This window comes from Rutidosis leptorrhynchoides, chromosome 6 (genome assembly GCF_046630445.1).
Source record: "Rutidosis leptorrhynchoides isolate AG116_Rl617_1_P2 chromosome 6, CSIRO_AGI_Rlap_v1, whole genome shotgun sequence".
Classification (NCBI taxonomy): domain Eukaryota; kingdom Viridiplantae; phylum Streptophyta; class Magnoliopsida; order Asterales; family Asteraceae; genus Rutidosis; species Rutidosis leptorrhynchoides.
Window position 1 is genome coordinate 2,464,882 of NC_092338.1, and position 15,584 is coordinate 2,480,465.

Below are 15,584 nucleotides of genomic sequence, written 5' to 3' on the forward strand. Positions count from 1 at the left end.
ATATTATAAACCGTCGGCAGAGAAAGACTCCAAGGGTGTGAGCTGTAAATACATTCTCCGCGACTCGCGGAGTTTGAAGAGAATTTTACCGCGAGTCGCGGAGCCCCAAAAATCGAAAATCCCTATAAAGCCAACCGAATTCTGATCACAATTCAATATCTATTTCTCTCTTCTCTCATATATACGTAAAATATAAATTATATTTTAATTTTAATTTTAATTATAATTCTAATAATAAGGGTATGTTAGCGAATATTGTAAGGGTGTAAGTCGAAATTCTGTCCGTGTAACGCTACGCTATTTTTAAATCATTGTAAGTTATGTTCAACCTTTTTATATTAATGTCTCGTAGCTAAGTTATTATTATGCTTATTTAAAACGAAGTAATCATGATGTTGGGCTAATTACTAAAATTGGGTAATTGGGCTTTGTACCATAATTGGGGTTTGGACAAAAGAACGACACTTGTGGAAATTAGACTATGGGCTATTAATGGGCTTTATATTTGTTTAACTAAATGATAGTTTGTTAATGTTAATATAAAGATTTACAATTGGGCGTCCCTATAAATTACCATATAAACTCGATCGGACACGATGGGCGGGGTATTTATATGTACGAATAATCGTTCATTTAACCGGACACGGAAATGGATTAATAGCCACTAGAATAATTAAAACAGGGGTGAAATTACATTCAAGGGTAATTGGTGTAATTGTTAACAAAGTAGTAAAACCTTGGTTTACACGCAGTCGATAACCTGGTGTATTCATTAAACAAAGTATTAAAACCTTGTTACAATTCGAATCCCCAATTAGTTGGAATATTTAACTTCGGGTATAAGAATAATTTGACGAGGACACTCGCACTTCATATTTATGACTGATGGACTGTTATGGACAAAAATCAGACGGACATATTAAATAATCCAGGACAAAGGACAATTAACCCATGGGCATAAAACTAAAATCAACACGTCAAACATCATGATTACGGAAGTTTAAATAAGCATAATTCTTTTATTTCATATTTAATTTCCTTTATTTTATATTTAATCGCACTTTTAATTATCGTACTTTTTAATTATCGCAAGTTTATTTTATCGCACTTTTATTATTCGCAATTTCATTTATCGTTATTTACTTTACGCTTTAATTTAAGTCTTGTATTTATTTTATATTTTACATTAGGTTTTAACTGCGACTAAAGTTTTAAAATCGACAAACCGGTCATTAAACGGTAAAAACCCCCCTTTATAATAATAATATTACTTATATATATTTGTATTTTTATAAAAGTAAACTAATATAGCGTTGAGCTTTGTTTAAAGATTTCCCTGTGGAACGAACCGGACTTACTAAAAACTACACTACTGTACGATTAGGTACACTGCCTATAAGTGTTGTAGCAAGGTTTAAGTATATCCATTCTATAAATAAATAAATATCTTGTGTAAAATTGTATCGTATTTAATAGTTTTTCCTAGTAAAATATAAACTATTTTATATACACCTCGCATAATATCACATATAATTATTCCACTCACCTTAACAATTAGATGACGATTTCAACCTCCACAAGCTTCAAAGCAAAGTAGCTAATATAATAAGTACTTGATCAACACACAAGCTAAGTGGACTCAATACTAACACTACACATGAGCATTTAATGACTTAATATATTAAATCGCCCATTTATACTAAAACCGCCCAATTAAAGTCAAGACCACCACTAATCACTTAAAAGCTAGTGATTAAGGTCCAACAACACCAACTAATACATAATTAGGGTAATTCATACCCATCTTTCCAAACTAGGTCAATTTATTACCCAAATAACCATTTTAAGACAACACACCCATTTCGGGTCATCCACTAACTAACCATCACCCATTTACTAAATAACTAGGTGTGTTAGCAATTAACTCACCAATTAGGGTTCATAAACATCATTTAATACTTTGAAACCCTAGACTAGTCACCAATTAGTATTCAAGACTCAATTTTACCCAAGAACACCCAAAATCACCAATAATGGGTTTTGTGTTCATCATTTACTCAAACCCTAACCCTTACACTAAATCAAAGTAAGGAAAATAAAATTAGAACATACCACATCTACCACAACGAAGCTAGAGATAAGATGAACGACTTTAATGCTTGAACTTTAACCCAAAACAAGCTCCTTCCTCTTGGATTTAAGCTTTCTCTCTCAAAAATCACAATCTCTCTCTAGAATTAAAGTTAAAGTGATAAGGTTGTTGATAATGGAGTAATGGTGCTCCACAAACTGACCTATCTGTCTTTAACCCGTCCATAAGTGAATTTACCAAAATGCCCATCAAAATATATGATTTAAAAAGCTGGAACCCGGCTACAGTAAGGGTGCGCGGCGCGCTCCCTTTAGTGTGCGCGGCGCGCACTAGGCTCAGCTCACTCAGTGACTTCTGTTTAACTGCACAACATCACCCACACTCTATATAACATATTTACACTGCTGTACAAATTGATTAGGGTCTTACAACAAATAAGGAGACATAGGATCTCCTTGTCTCAACCCTCGGTTTCCTTTGAAATATCCATGAAGTTCTCCATTTATATTTAAGGAGAACGAAACCGAAGTCACACATTTCATAATCCATCTAACCATAACCCTATGGAAACCAAAACGAAAGAGAATGGATTCCAAAAAACTCCAACTAACAGTATCAGACGCCTTTTGAATATCCACTTTAAAAGCACATCTCGGCGCACCCTTCGACAAATGATAATTTCTCATCAATTCTTGAGTGAGAAGAATGTTATCCGAGATACGTCACCCTGGGACAAACGCTGACTGATTAATCCCCACAATATCATCAAGACTATCTTTAATGCGATTAGTAATAATTTTACTAATGCATTTATATAGAACATTATAACACGCAATCGGGCAGAAATCAGTAACTCTGCAAGGAGATTGGACTTTCGGTATAAGAGAAAGAACTGTGTGGTTCAACTCCGTTAACGGCTGCCCATTCACAAAGAAGTCTCTAACAGCCTCCGTAATTTCACCTCCTACAATATCCCAAGCCGACGTTAAAAAATTCAGCCGTATATCCATCTGGCCCTGGGGATTTATTATTCCCAATATCAAAGATTGCACTTTTAATTTCCTCTGAAGAAACAGGACGGATCATATGGAAAGCTTTGACATGTGACAACCTTCTCGTGAAAATTCCATCCGGGTTCTGCAACTCTGTGACCGGATAGTTAGTACCAAGGAATTCCATATAGTGATTAACAAATAAATTCGCCACAGCAGGCCCCTCAACTGAAATCCCATCTCTATCGAACACTGTAGCTATACGACTTCTATGTATTTTTCCTTTGAAAACTTTGTGGAAGTAACCAATCAATGGCTGTGACGATCACTCCAAATCCATATGGACGAACACATCTTTCATCGATTTCATTGCGAGGTATTTGACCTCTATATGATGCATTTTATAAACATTGCATTCTTTTGAAAAGGCACACCATAAATGAATATTTAAATCAGAGGTTTTCGACATCTGATGATTTCTACATATAGACAATCACCGTAAATAATAGTTTACAATAGTACTTCCGTTGACAATGCAGTCAAAATAAGATACATGGTGATGATTTGGTGAATGCAACATTTCCTTGAAAATATGTCATGTAAGACTCCATGCACATAACTTGTCTAATATATAAGCAAACAGCGGAAGGCTTCTAGGGAACCTGAGAATAAAACATGCTAAAAAGTGTCAACACAAAGGTTGGTGAGTTCATAGTTTTAGTGTTTCGTATAATCTGTATATAAAGGTGGATCACAAGATTTCAGTTGTTTCATCCGAAACGTTTATCAAAATATTCTACGAAATTGAGCACCCTGGTAACTAAACTTAACGTATATATAATTTATACCCTTTGTATAATCATCTTAATAATACACGCAAACCAACGTGTACGCTTTTCAAATAGCATACGCCCGTTAAAAGGCTAGTGCTCTAGCTCAGACGGGGATATCAAGCCCTATGGATCCATATACTACTACTCGCGCCCTCCAGTTCTTATAACCGGCAGTTACTAGTTACCAAAGCTAAGGGATTTTCGGTTCAAACTCAGTGTAGAATTTAGTATGTACTTGTATCCATAGCGTTTAAAATAAAGTGCATGTATTCTCAGCCCAAAAATATAGATTGCAAAAGCAATTAAAAAGGGAGCAAATGAAACTCACCTTAGCAGCATATAAAGTCGTTCACCAAAATGTGACTGAAACTCGGATTACCAAATAACCGTAGATCTCAACCTAGAGAACATATGTTGGTCAATAAATGTCTATCAAGCTAGGTCTGGTCATAGTGTATCACAATCCTAATGCTCGAGATTGACATACAAAAGTTATCCAAAGTCGTTTCAAAAAGTCAATTTTGACAATAGTTCAACAAAACGAGACATACCTTATATAAGGAGTTATTTACTCGGTTGGTAATATTCAAAAATCCATTTTATCAATCTCGTAAACAAGTTATTTAAATCTTAATTGTAGATTCAAAAGCAATTTCAATTAACGTTAATCATAATTCATTGATCATATCTTTTAATTCGTTCATCGAAACTATTCGATATCTAAATGAAAAGTCATTGATTTTTCGTCAGCTTTCCAAAAACATGCATATCATATACCTTTTACCAGTAATATATGTATTTAATTCGTGATTCATCATAAACTGTTTAACGATAAAATTTAGCATACAAGCATGTATAAATATATATACTCGAGCACTAGACATGGATACACAATTAATATATAAAAGATAAAATATGAGTGCTTACGTATCAATATTGAGATTCAATATTGTAGGAAAGTACGTAGACGCAACGGAGATGATAAACACTAGGTTTGATTTACAAATATACCCCCGAACATTACCCATAACCTCCTTGGCAATAACCCATAATTTCCTTAGCTCTATCCCGCTTGAAAACCATTTTGAAAGTGACACACTCATAACCTCATCGTAGTATTTTATGTATAATACTACTAATAAAAATAATAAGATTAATAATAATAATATTAATCTTAATAATAATAATAATAATAATAATAATAATAATAATAATATAAATAATAATTATAAACGAAGTATAGATAAATATATGTGTGTAACTGAACTGAAATCGTGCAATTTATGCACCCCATGCGATTGCATGGGATTTGTGCTTTAAGGCCATGCGATCGCATGGCCCTCTGATCCAGCTCACAAACTTTTGTTTTCTTGTTTGTCGACATATTTATTTATTAATATATAATATATATAATTTATATTAATTAATTATATATTATATTATATTCTCGTGCATAGTTGACTTGTAATTTTCGTTCCGATGACTCGTACGTTGTCACCCGACTTATGTCCCGGTTCCGGTTTCTCGAACGCATTTTCGTACGTTTAGAAAACTCGCAATTTACGTTTTGTGACTCGTACCTTTGTCAAAATATAGTCTTAAATTATCAATAAACTATATCATTCAAAGTGTATCTTAAACTTTCGAGTGTTTTGGTCATTTACTTCTATAAATCATTGTCTCGCTATTTGTTAATATATATATAATAACAAATCGTTTTATGACCAAGTTAATATATATTCAACATTCATAAACACGTTTTAAATATACGTCGCAAGTTATTCATATAATTAATATTCCAACTTATCATATATATTCAAATAAATATTTAAACCAATAAGTTTAATGTACGGTATCAAACAATTAATACATTGTTACGTTTTCAAGTTATAGTATATATATATATGTATCTATATACATATAATTGTTCATGAATCGTCAAGAACAATCGAAAGGTATTTGAATATATGAAAGTAGTTCAAAAATTTTGAGATTTAGTTTTACAGACTTTGCTTATCGTGTCGGAAATGTTAATCATACAAAGATTAAGTTTAAATTTGGTCAGAAATTTCCGGGTCATCACAGTACCTACCCGTTAAAGAAATTTCATCCTGAAATTTGAGTGAGGTCGTCATGACTAACAATAAAAATATTTTCATGACGTATATGTGTTGATAAATAGAGTTTTATCACCGTTGAATAATATGGATAAAACAATCCGATTATTCGAAGCGTATGAGAGAAGTTATCGTAAAAGAGTGAAATGAAAAAATAGAGATTCGTCTTAACTTTTGACGTAGTTACGATTGATTTTCGGAATTTAAGGAATAGAAAATCTTCATAATCTAAATAAGATTTGATTCTTTGAAATTTAAGAAAATTAAGATTTCCTTTAAATGCGTAATCTGCCTCGATTGCTATGCCTGATATTTTGCTATATATTAACCACTTCCGTTTCATTATTTTCACCGCTCCTATAATCTTCTTCCTCATTTCATACTTCAAAAAGATTGTGAAATGCTTCATCCAGTTCTGATTCTTGATATACTCCTAACTTTTATATCTGTCATTCTTCTTTTTCATCTACCACAAGAGGAAGTTATTTTCTTCTACTATTACCTTGGGGTTATATTGTTTTTCATTTTTCCGTGTCTTTATATTGCTATACGCATTGATATACACGGTTTGTAATTTCGGGGTTGTTTTCGGGCTTTATATTTTCCATTATATTTCGGAGCTTCATGCTTTCGTTTTCTCTTCCCGACTTTAAGTCAAGCGAATAATGGTCCAGAATTCGTAGGTATGAATTTCGGAATGAACATAATTAATATTCTAAGAAAGAAACGGTAATGGCACAATCTGACTTGTCAAATTACCAGAATACCTCGAAAAAGACCGAATCATCAAGAAAAATATTTTCTTGATATGTTTAGAGGTTAAATAGAATGAAAGAGTTATGTAACATGGTTCATGATGAGGGTGGGATCTATGAACCTTTATCACGTTCTATTAGAAACTCAGCATGACTTACTGTAATATAATCACGTTGATCAAGTGTCATTATATTATACTAACTCATGCTTCAATTCTCAACACTACTTCAAAAACATCCATTTTTCAAAATTTTCAGAAATTAGAAACTAAAATAGTTTCTTTTATGATGTAACACATATAGCGTGAAGAGATAAATAATTTCGGATGATAATAGTTATGAAGATATCTTCAGAAATATCGAAGATATTTATAATGAAAGATATGATAATATCTTAGAATTTCTAATATCGAAGGATGATGATGAAGATTTGTTCGTAACAGATTTTGAGTTAGGAGCAAGGTATTCGTTAATGACTTCAGCAGATACTGAATTATTTGTATTCTTTGAAGGCAGGTTTACTCTTTGTGATTTGTCCACAGCCTCCTTCATGGTCTGCTCAATCTGTTTTCCAGTTCCAAACCTTCTCTTTTTCTCAGCTTTACCACCATACTATTCTTTATCATCAAACTTTTGACTGTTAAGGTCGTTTACAGTTTTTGCTGCTTCATCAGCATTTTTTCAAAATTCGGAGAACTAGCTTTGCAGTTTGGGTGTTTTTCAGAAACTTCACCTTCGAAGTAAATAAGTCTAGGAGATAGATATTATATTTATATATATAACTGTTGGCGTAGAATTGCTGCGAAATTCGAAATACTGATTGCTAATTCCCGGTAGTTGGTATGGCAATTACCGTTACAAGATGTGGATGAGTACATGATAGGGTTTCAATGAACAATTATAATGGTTTTTCGGAGAGACTTTAAGTCATAGATTAATGAATTTGCTGGTACATTTACTGTTAATGTGGTGGAACATGAAAGGTTCTCCAGTAACAAAAAAAAACGTATATGCCAAATTACAAGTCTGAAAGGTCGTCGTTGACTGGTTGAACGGTTGATAATAATGGATACTTTGAAAAGAAATTACAAGGTTATTTTCAGTAAAAACAATGCTAATGGATCTTGCACAGATTTGAAGTCAAAGTATAGCTTTGAAAGATGTAGAGATCTAAGAATGATGTCACCGGTTCAGAGTTATGACTTGGATTCTGATCCGTCAATATCAGAATATGTAATTGAATTTGTATGAAAATGATTGTATATCGTTGTGAGTATTGTTAATAATTTTCGAATCAAAGTTGAAGAATGTACAGTGTAACATATTAATTGCAAACTTAAATATTTCTCGGGTATTACCTACCCGTTAAAAAAAAATTCACAATTAATACTTTGTACAAAGAATTTTCGTTACAGTCTTTATGAAAATATCTGTATGTATATTTTCTTCAGATGTAATACAGATTTAATGAATTAATATCATATTAAGCTCATTTGATTTTTGGCTTGAATTAGAAATGAGTAATCTCCAAAACATTAGAGATTACCTAATCTTCGCGGAGTATTTCACTAATGAAATCAATTCTTCATTATTTATTCTTATTGATATTCCTCGGTGAAGGATGTTGATGCTCGTGAAATTTTTGTGAACCTTACAAGCCACAGATGATGTTTTCTAGAAAGTTTCGAGTACATCGAAAATGAAAAATGTAAACTCAATTATGTAATTGAATAATACACTTGGTTTATTAGAAAATGGAATTCATTGAGTTGAAACAGAGATTATAGTTAACGATTGTTAAGTCATTAACGAAGGATGTATAGCATATTAGTAACATGAACTAACCGAGTAGTACCTACCAGTTATGATTCACATGTAATAGCTTAGTACGAAAAGATTTATTTTGTTTTCTAATTTCACATATATATATATATATATATATATATATATATATATATATATATATATAAAATATACATATAATTTCTTCAGGGAAAATGAGTTAATACTTCATAACTCGTTGATATAATATACGCGTTGTTGATTTGTGATGATGTTGGTGATTATGAAATTGGCGGAATTTGTAGTGCTACAGGTTTTGTCGGTGTTGGTGATACTGACGATACTGTTGATGCTGCTGGTAAAACAAGTCTAGCTTGTAAATCGTGCACCATTCCAGTCAAGGTTTCTACTCTTCCTTCTATCATTTCGGTCCACTCATCTGATTTACGGTTACGACTGGAATAGATTATCTCTAAGACTTTAGAGATTACATAATCGCCGCAGAATATTTCTCCAATGAAGTTATGAATCAATACTTCATCGGTTATTGTTGTTGGTACTCCTTGGTATCTATGGTGAGTATGACATTGATGTTCGAGGTACATGTTGTGATGTTGAGGCTTGCGGTGCGGATGTTGTTGGTGGTGGTAATGGTACTGTTGGTGTTGTTGTCGGTGGTACTGTTGATGCCGGTGATTCTGCTGGTGCTTGTAACCTTTGCACCATATTCTCCAAAGCCACTACCCGAGCGTGAAGCTCGTTGACTTCCTCTACTACACTGGGATGATTGGCGGTTCGGACGAGCGGATGAATAAGATCCAGAATTTGAGAGAGTATATGATCATGACGAAATATTCTGGAGATGAGAGCAAAAATGGTATTACAAACAGGTTCGCCGGTAAGTGCTTCAGGTTCTTCGCCAAGAGGGCAATGTGGTGGATGGAAGGGATCGCCTTCTTCTTGTCTCCAATAATTAAGTAGGCTACGAACCCATCCTTAATTCATCCAGAATAGATGATGGCTAATCGGTTGATCCATTCCGGTTACACTGTCTTCGGAATTCAGGTGAATATCCATATCGGAATAGCTGTCAGAGTTTAAGGAATTTGAACTAGATACGGGATCCATCTTGTATAATTAGGGATATGATTTTTGATATGAATTAGATTATTGAATTTAGTTTGGTATTCTTCAATACATAATTTACATATGTATATATAATACCAAATTCCATAAATCACGGAGAAATTTTCGGAAGATGTCAGGAAAAGTTTACAGTAACAGATACGCTAATATATGAATTTTATCTATACACTATTCATGCAATCAATGCAGTAAAACATGTCTAGACTAGGAATGATAAGCAGGTAATTTCCGATAAAAAATGATAAGCAAAACTTTTGACATGCAGACACGGTCGAAGTCCAGACTTACTAATGCATCCTAACAACTATCAGTTAGACACACTCATGCAAGACCTGGTTCGCTAGGACCAACGCTCTGATACCAACTGTGACGATCACTCCAAATCCATATGGACGAACACGTCTTTCATCGATTTCATTGCGAGGTATTTGACATCTATATGATACGTTTTATAAACATTGCATTCTTTTAAAAAGGCACACCATAAATGAATATTTAAATCAGAGGTTTTCGACATCTGATGATTTCTACATATAGACAATCACCGTAAATAATAGTTTACAATAGTACTTCCGTTGACAATGCAGTCAAAATAAGATACATGGTGATGATTTGGTGAATGCAACGTTTCCTTGAAAATATGTCATGTAAGACTCCATGCACATAACTTGTCTAATATATAAGCAAACAGCGGAAGGCTTCTAGGGAACCTGAGAATAAAACATGCTAAAAAGTGTCAACACAAAGGTTGGTGAGTTCATAGTTTTAGTGTTTCGCATAATCTGTATATAAAGGTGGATCACAAGATTTCAGTTGTTTCATCCGAAATGTTTATCAAAATATTCTACGAAATTGAGCACCCTGGTAACTAAACTTAACGTATATATAATTTATACCCTTTGTATAATCATCTTAATAATACACGCAAACCAACGTGTAAAATTCTCAAATAGCATACGTCCGTTAAAAGGCTAGTGCTCTAGCTCAGACGGGGATATCAAGCCCTATGGATCCATATACTACTACTCGCGCCCACCAGTTCTTATAACCGGCAGTTACTAGTTACCAAAGCTAAGGGATTTTCGGTTCAAACTCGGTGTAGAATTTAGTATGTACTTGTATCCATTGCGTTTAAAATAAAGTGCATGTATTCTCAGCCCAAAAATATAGATTGCAAAAGCAATTAAAAAGGGAGCAAATGAAACTCACCTTAGCAGCATATAAAGTCGTTCACCAAAATGTGACTGAAACTTGGATTACCAAATAACCGTAGATCTCAACCTAGAGAACATATGTTGGTCAATAAATGTCTATCAAGCTAGGTCTGGTCATAGTGTATCACAATCCTAATGCTCGAGATTGACATACAAAAGTTATCCAAAGTCGTTTCAAAAAGTCAATTTTGACAATAGTTCAACAAAACGAGACATACCATATATAAGGAGTTATGTACTCGGTTGGTAATATTCAAAAATCCATTTTATCAATCTCGTAAACAAGTTATTTAAATCTTAATTGTAGATTCAAAAGCAATTTCAATTAACGTTAATCATAATTCAGTTGATCATATCTTTTAATCCGTTCATCGAAACTATTCGATATCTAAATGAAAAGTCATTGATTTTTCGCCAGCTTTCCAAAAACATGCATATCATATACCTTTTACCAGTAATATATGTATTTAATTCGTGATTCATCATAAACTGTTTAACGACGAAATTTAGCATACAAGCATGTATAAATATATATACTCGAGCACTAGACATGGATACACAATTAATATATAAAAGATAAAATATGAGTGCTTACGTATCAATATTGAGATTCAATATTGTAGGAAAGTACGTAGACGCAACGGAGATGATAAACACTAGGTTTGATTTACAAATATACCCCCGAACATTACCCATAACCTCCTTGGCAATAACCCATAATTTCCTTAGCTCTATCCCGCTTGAAAACCATTTTGAAAGTGACACACTCATAACCTCATCGTAGTATTTTATGTATAATACTACTAATAAAAATAATAAGATTAATAATAATAATATTAATAATATTAATCTTAATAATTATAATAATAATAATAATAATAATAATAATAATAATAATAATAATAATAATAATAATAATAATAATAATAATAATAATAATAATAATATAAATAATAATTATAAACGAAGTATAGATAAATATATGTGTGTAACTGAACTGAAATCGTGCAATTTATGCACCCCATGCGATCGCATGGGATTTGTGCTTCAAGGCCATGCGATCGCATGGCCCTCTGATCCAGCTCACAAACTTTTGTTTTCTTGTTTGTCGACATATTTAGTTATTAATATATAATATATATAATTTATATTAATTAATTATATATTATATTATATTCTCGTGCATAGTTGACTTGTAATTTTCGTTCCGATGACTCGTACGTTGTCACCCGACTTATGTCCCGGTTCCGGTTTCTCGAACGCATTTTCGTACGTTTAGAAAACTCGCAATTTACGTTTTGTGACTCGTACCTTTGTCAAAATATAGTCTTAAATTATCAATAAACTATATTATTCAAAGTGTATCTTAAACTTTCGAGTGTTTTGGTCATTTAATTCTATAAATCATTGTCTCGCTATTTGTTAATATATATATAATAACAAATCGTTTTATGACCAAGTTAATATATATTCAACATTCATAAACACGTTTTAAATATACGTCGCAAGTTATTCATATAATTAATATTCCAACTTATCATATATATTCAAATAAATATTTAAACCAATAAGTTTAATGTACGGTATCAAACAATTAATACATTGTTACGTTTTCAAGTTATAGTATATATATATATATGTATCTATATACATATAATTGTTCGCGAATCGTCAAGAACAACCGAAATGTATTTGAATATATGAAAGTAGTTCAAAAATTTTGAGATTTAGTTTTACAGACTTTGCTTATCGTGTCGGAAATGTTAATCATACAAAGATTAAGTTTAAATTTGGTCAGAAATTTACGGGTCATCACAATGGCCGACACCAACCTTTAAGCACAATATCATCAAATCCCTCCTTGTACACAATAAAGTTGGAAAATTTAAACGATTTTGGTCTAGTAGTGGTAACTGAGGGAATTTTTAGGATAGCCGGGCAATGATCCGAAATCCGGTACGGTTGAAAGATAGCATAAGTGTTGCCAAAGTTCGAGATAAAGACATCATTAGCCATAATCCTATCAATTTTTTTTAAGATGCCATCAAGAGAATTAGGATGCTGGTTCCATGTAAAATGCATACCTGAGTGGTTGACATCAGTCATTCGCATAGTATCAACACAATCTCTAAATTCCCTCATGGCTATAGTGACTTTCGAACCCCCGGCAGAAGAGTCATCCAAATCCAAAGAGACATTAAAGTCCCCCATAATCACCCATGGATGGTTACCCACAAAGTTAGTATGCATACACAAATTATCCCAAAGAGATCGGCGATGAATATAGTAATTTTTAGCGTACACAACCGAAACATAGAAGCGTTTATTATCGTTAACCAAGGAAACTAAACAGTGCACAACCTGCTCAAGGGCATGAATAATCACAACATTAATAATAGCGGGGTTCCAACCAATAATGATACGAGTACCACTTTCACAAACCGAGTTATTAGATACCCATGACCAGTGGCGAAAAACATTATAACACACATTACTCAACTTACTTACATCCACATGAGACTCAAGAATAGCACAAAAACACAACTTATTCTCATTCACAACATCTTGAACCTCATTTTGTTTAGGGGTTCGATTCAAACCCCTTATATTCCATGTGGCGAGGCTATACATTGACAACCTTTTCTACGGGAGTGCTTGCCCCCTCTGTTTTGTTTTCATTACTCGAATCCTTATCATGCATTTCCAAGTCACTTTCCTCATCATCTAAAACCCGCTTGTCATTTTCAGCACGTTCAGGCACAGACTCATCAAGATCCTTTAAGGCATCAAACGAGTTTGCATCTGATATCTTTTTGGGAATAGAACCGGTAGTCGTAGGCTTGGGATCCACTGCACCTTTTCGACGGTAAACTAGCTTAGTTCGTGGCTTACCAACCACAAACCCATTACCATTGGCTGTACTCTGCTTCACATTTTTACCCACCACTGTAAAACCATCCTTATCCACCTGAATATTAGCAACCTTTGGAACAATATTTTTCGGACATTGCGCATTCATATGACCAAAAATCAAGCAAGTTGAATACCTCGGCGGCTTCCATTCATATTCAATCTTAACAACACTAGTCGTCTTGCTTTTCCCAGTAACACTAGGAATCGCAACTTTGACCGTTTCTTTGAGATCAGTGTCCGCCTTAACCTCAATCATGGCTCTTGCATAGTTAGGACGACCCCATGATTCATTACACATTGTGCTAGTATATGAATCTAACATCATCGGGGTCCCAATATTAGAGGCAATAGCACTTAACCCGTCGGCCGTAAAACCAGCTAAAGGGACATCATGTAACTTTATCCAAACCGGAACACTACCAAGTTCCTCTTTCGTGAGAACTATGTCAGGTGACCATTCATTCAAGATAATCGGAATAGATCGAATGATCCACGGGCCATTTTCAAGAATACCATGCATGCCCATCTCGGTTGCAAATTTAAAGAAGAAGAATCCCTTCGAATTCATCATAACATTCTCAATTCCAAATTTCTTCCACACATTTAAAGCATAATTCCTAACAACCGGATAAGCAATGCGTTTACCAAGAAAATAACCATACAGAGTGTTATTGTACCTCTTCTTTGCTTCAAGAACATATGATAATGGAATCTCAACGTCAATACCATCTTCCAGATCCTTAACAGGTTCAACATACCTAAAATTAACCTTTTTAGCATCCTGTGACCCACCCAAAATCTTAGCATATGAGACCTGATTCGCTCCATCCTGGTTGACTGCAGGTTCTTATATATCTTTATGATTTCTACCTTGCAAAGAAGATGAGGCCCTATCAGTGGCGGAACTTGAACCCGGACACAGGTGGGGCAAATGTAAAAATTTAATAAACGTTTCAATGCCAGGAGGGTAAACACTAAAAAAAACCTTATTTGTTAGTAAAAAAAAAAAAATTTGGTGTAATTTTTTTTTTCCAAATCCGGAGGGGGCGGGCACCCCCTCCGGATATAACCAAGTTCCGCCCCTGGGCCCTAGTTAGTGATTTTAGAGCAGGCAACTCAGGAAACACATAATCCATGTTCACTGTCTCTTTCACACTCATATGAGTCTCCTCATCATCTGACTCCTTTGCAGAATAAACACTAACATGATCATCATCTAAACACTTATCTTGCACAGTAGGAGCCCCAGGTGTACTTGATTCATAATTTTCTGATTTACTGAATTCACCTTCTGTAAAAGTATTACCAGTATCACGTGTAGAAGATTGGGTAGAAGACACACCATCAGTAACCGCCTTATCCTTGCCTTCATCTTCAAACCCTATCTTCTTGTTTCTCAAATCCCTAGGATTTGTTTTAGGAATTGTTTTCTTTTTGGTATCTCCAGAATTCTTACCCATCGTCCCTTGAATTTTAGGGTTTATGAGAAAGCCCCAAATCTACAAGGAAGATGATGATAATAATATAACCCTTCTCAGATTCGATGTTTAAGATTACAAGATAATTAATTTGAAGAGAATAATTTTTGACCAAGGCCAACAAACATTGTTAAGAATTATGAAGTCCCAAATTGAAAATCTAACATAACCAATATGCACTGATAAACATGAAAAATAAAAATAAAGGAGTACTGCACTATTCATCTACAGTAAAAAAAAAAATAATAAATTGTCCCTCTCA

The 15,584-nt window shown here is 33.6% G+C and overlaps 1 protein-coding gene across 1 annotated transcript; it reads right to left on the bottom strand.

Annotated features, from left to right (window-relative positions):
• Nucleotides 1–2,517: 2,517 nt before the first annotated feature.
• Nucleotides 2,518–15,304, bottom strand: LOC139852158 (uncharacterized). The gene is made up of 6 exons (XM_071841384.1): nucleotides 14,899–15,304; nucleotides 14,715–14,818; nucleotides 13,561–14,625; nucleotides 12,764–13,292; nucleotides 2,819–3,056; nucleotides 2,518–2,653 (listed from the first exon to the last, which is right to left on the bottom strand). Exons 1-6 carry the CDS (start codon nucleotides 15,302–15,304, stop codon nucleotides 2,518–2,520), a joined length of 2,478 nt encoding a protein of 825 aa, XP_071697485.1.
• Nucleotides 15,305–15,584: the final 280 nt, after the last annotated feature.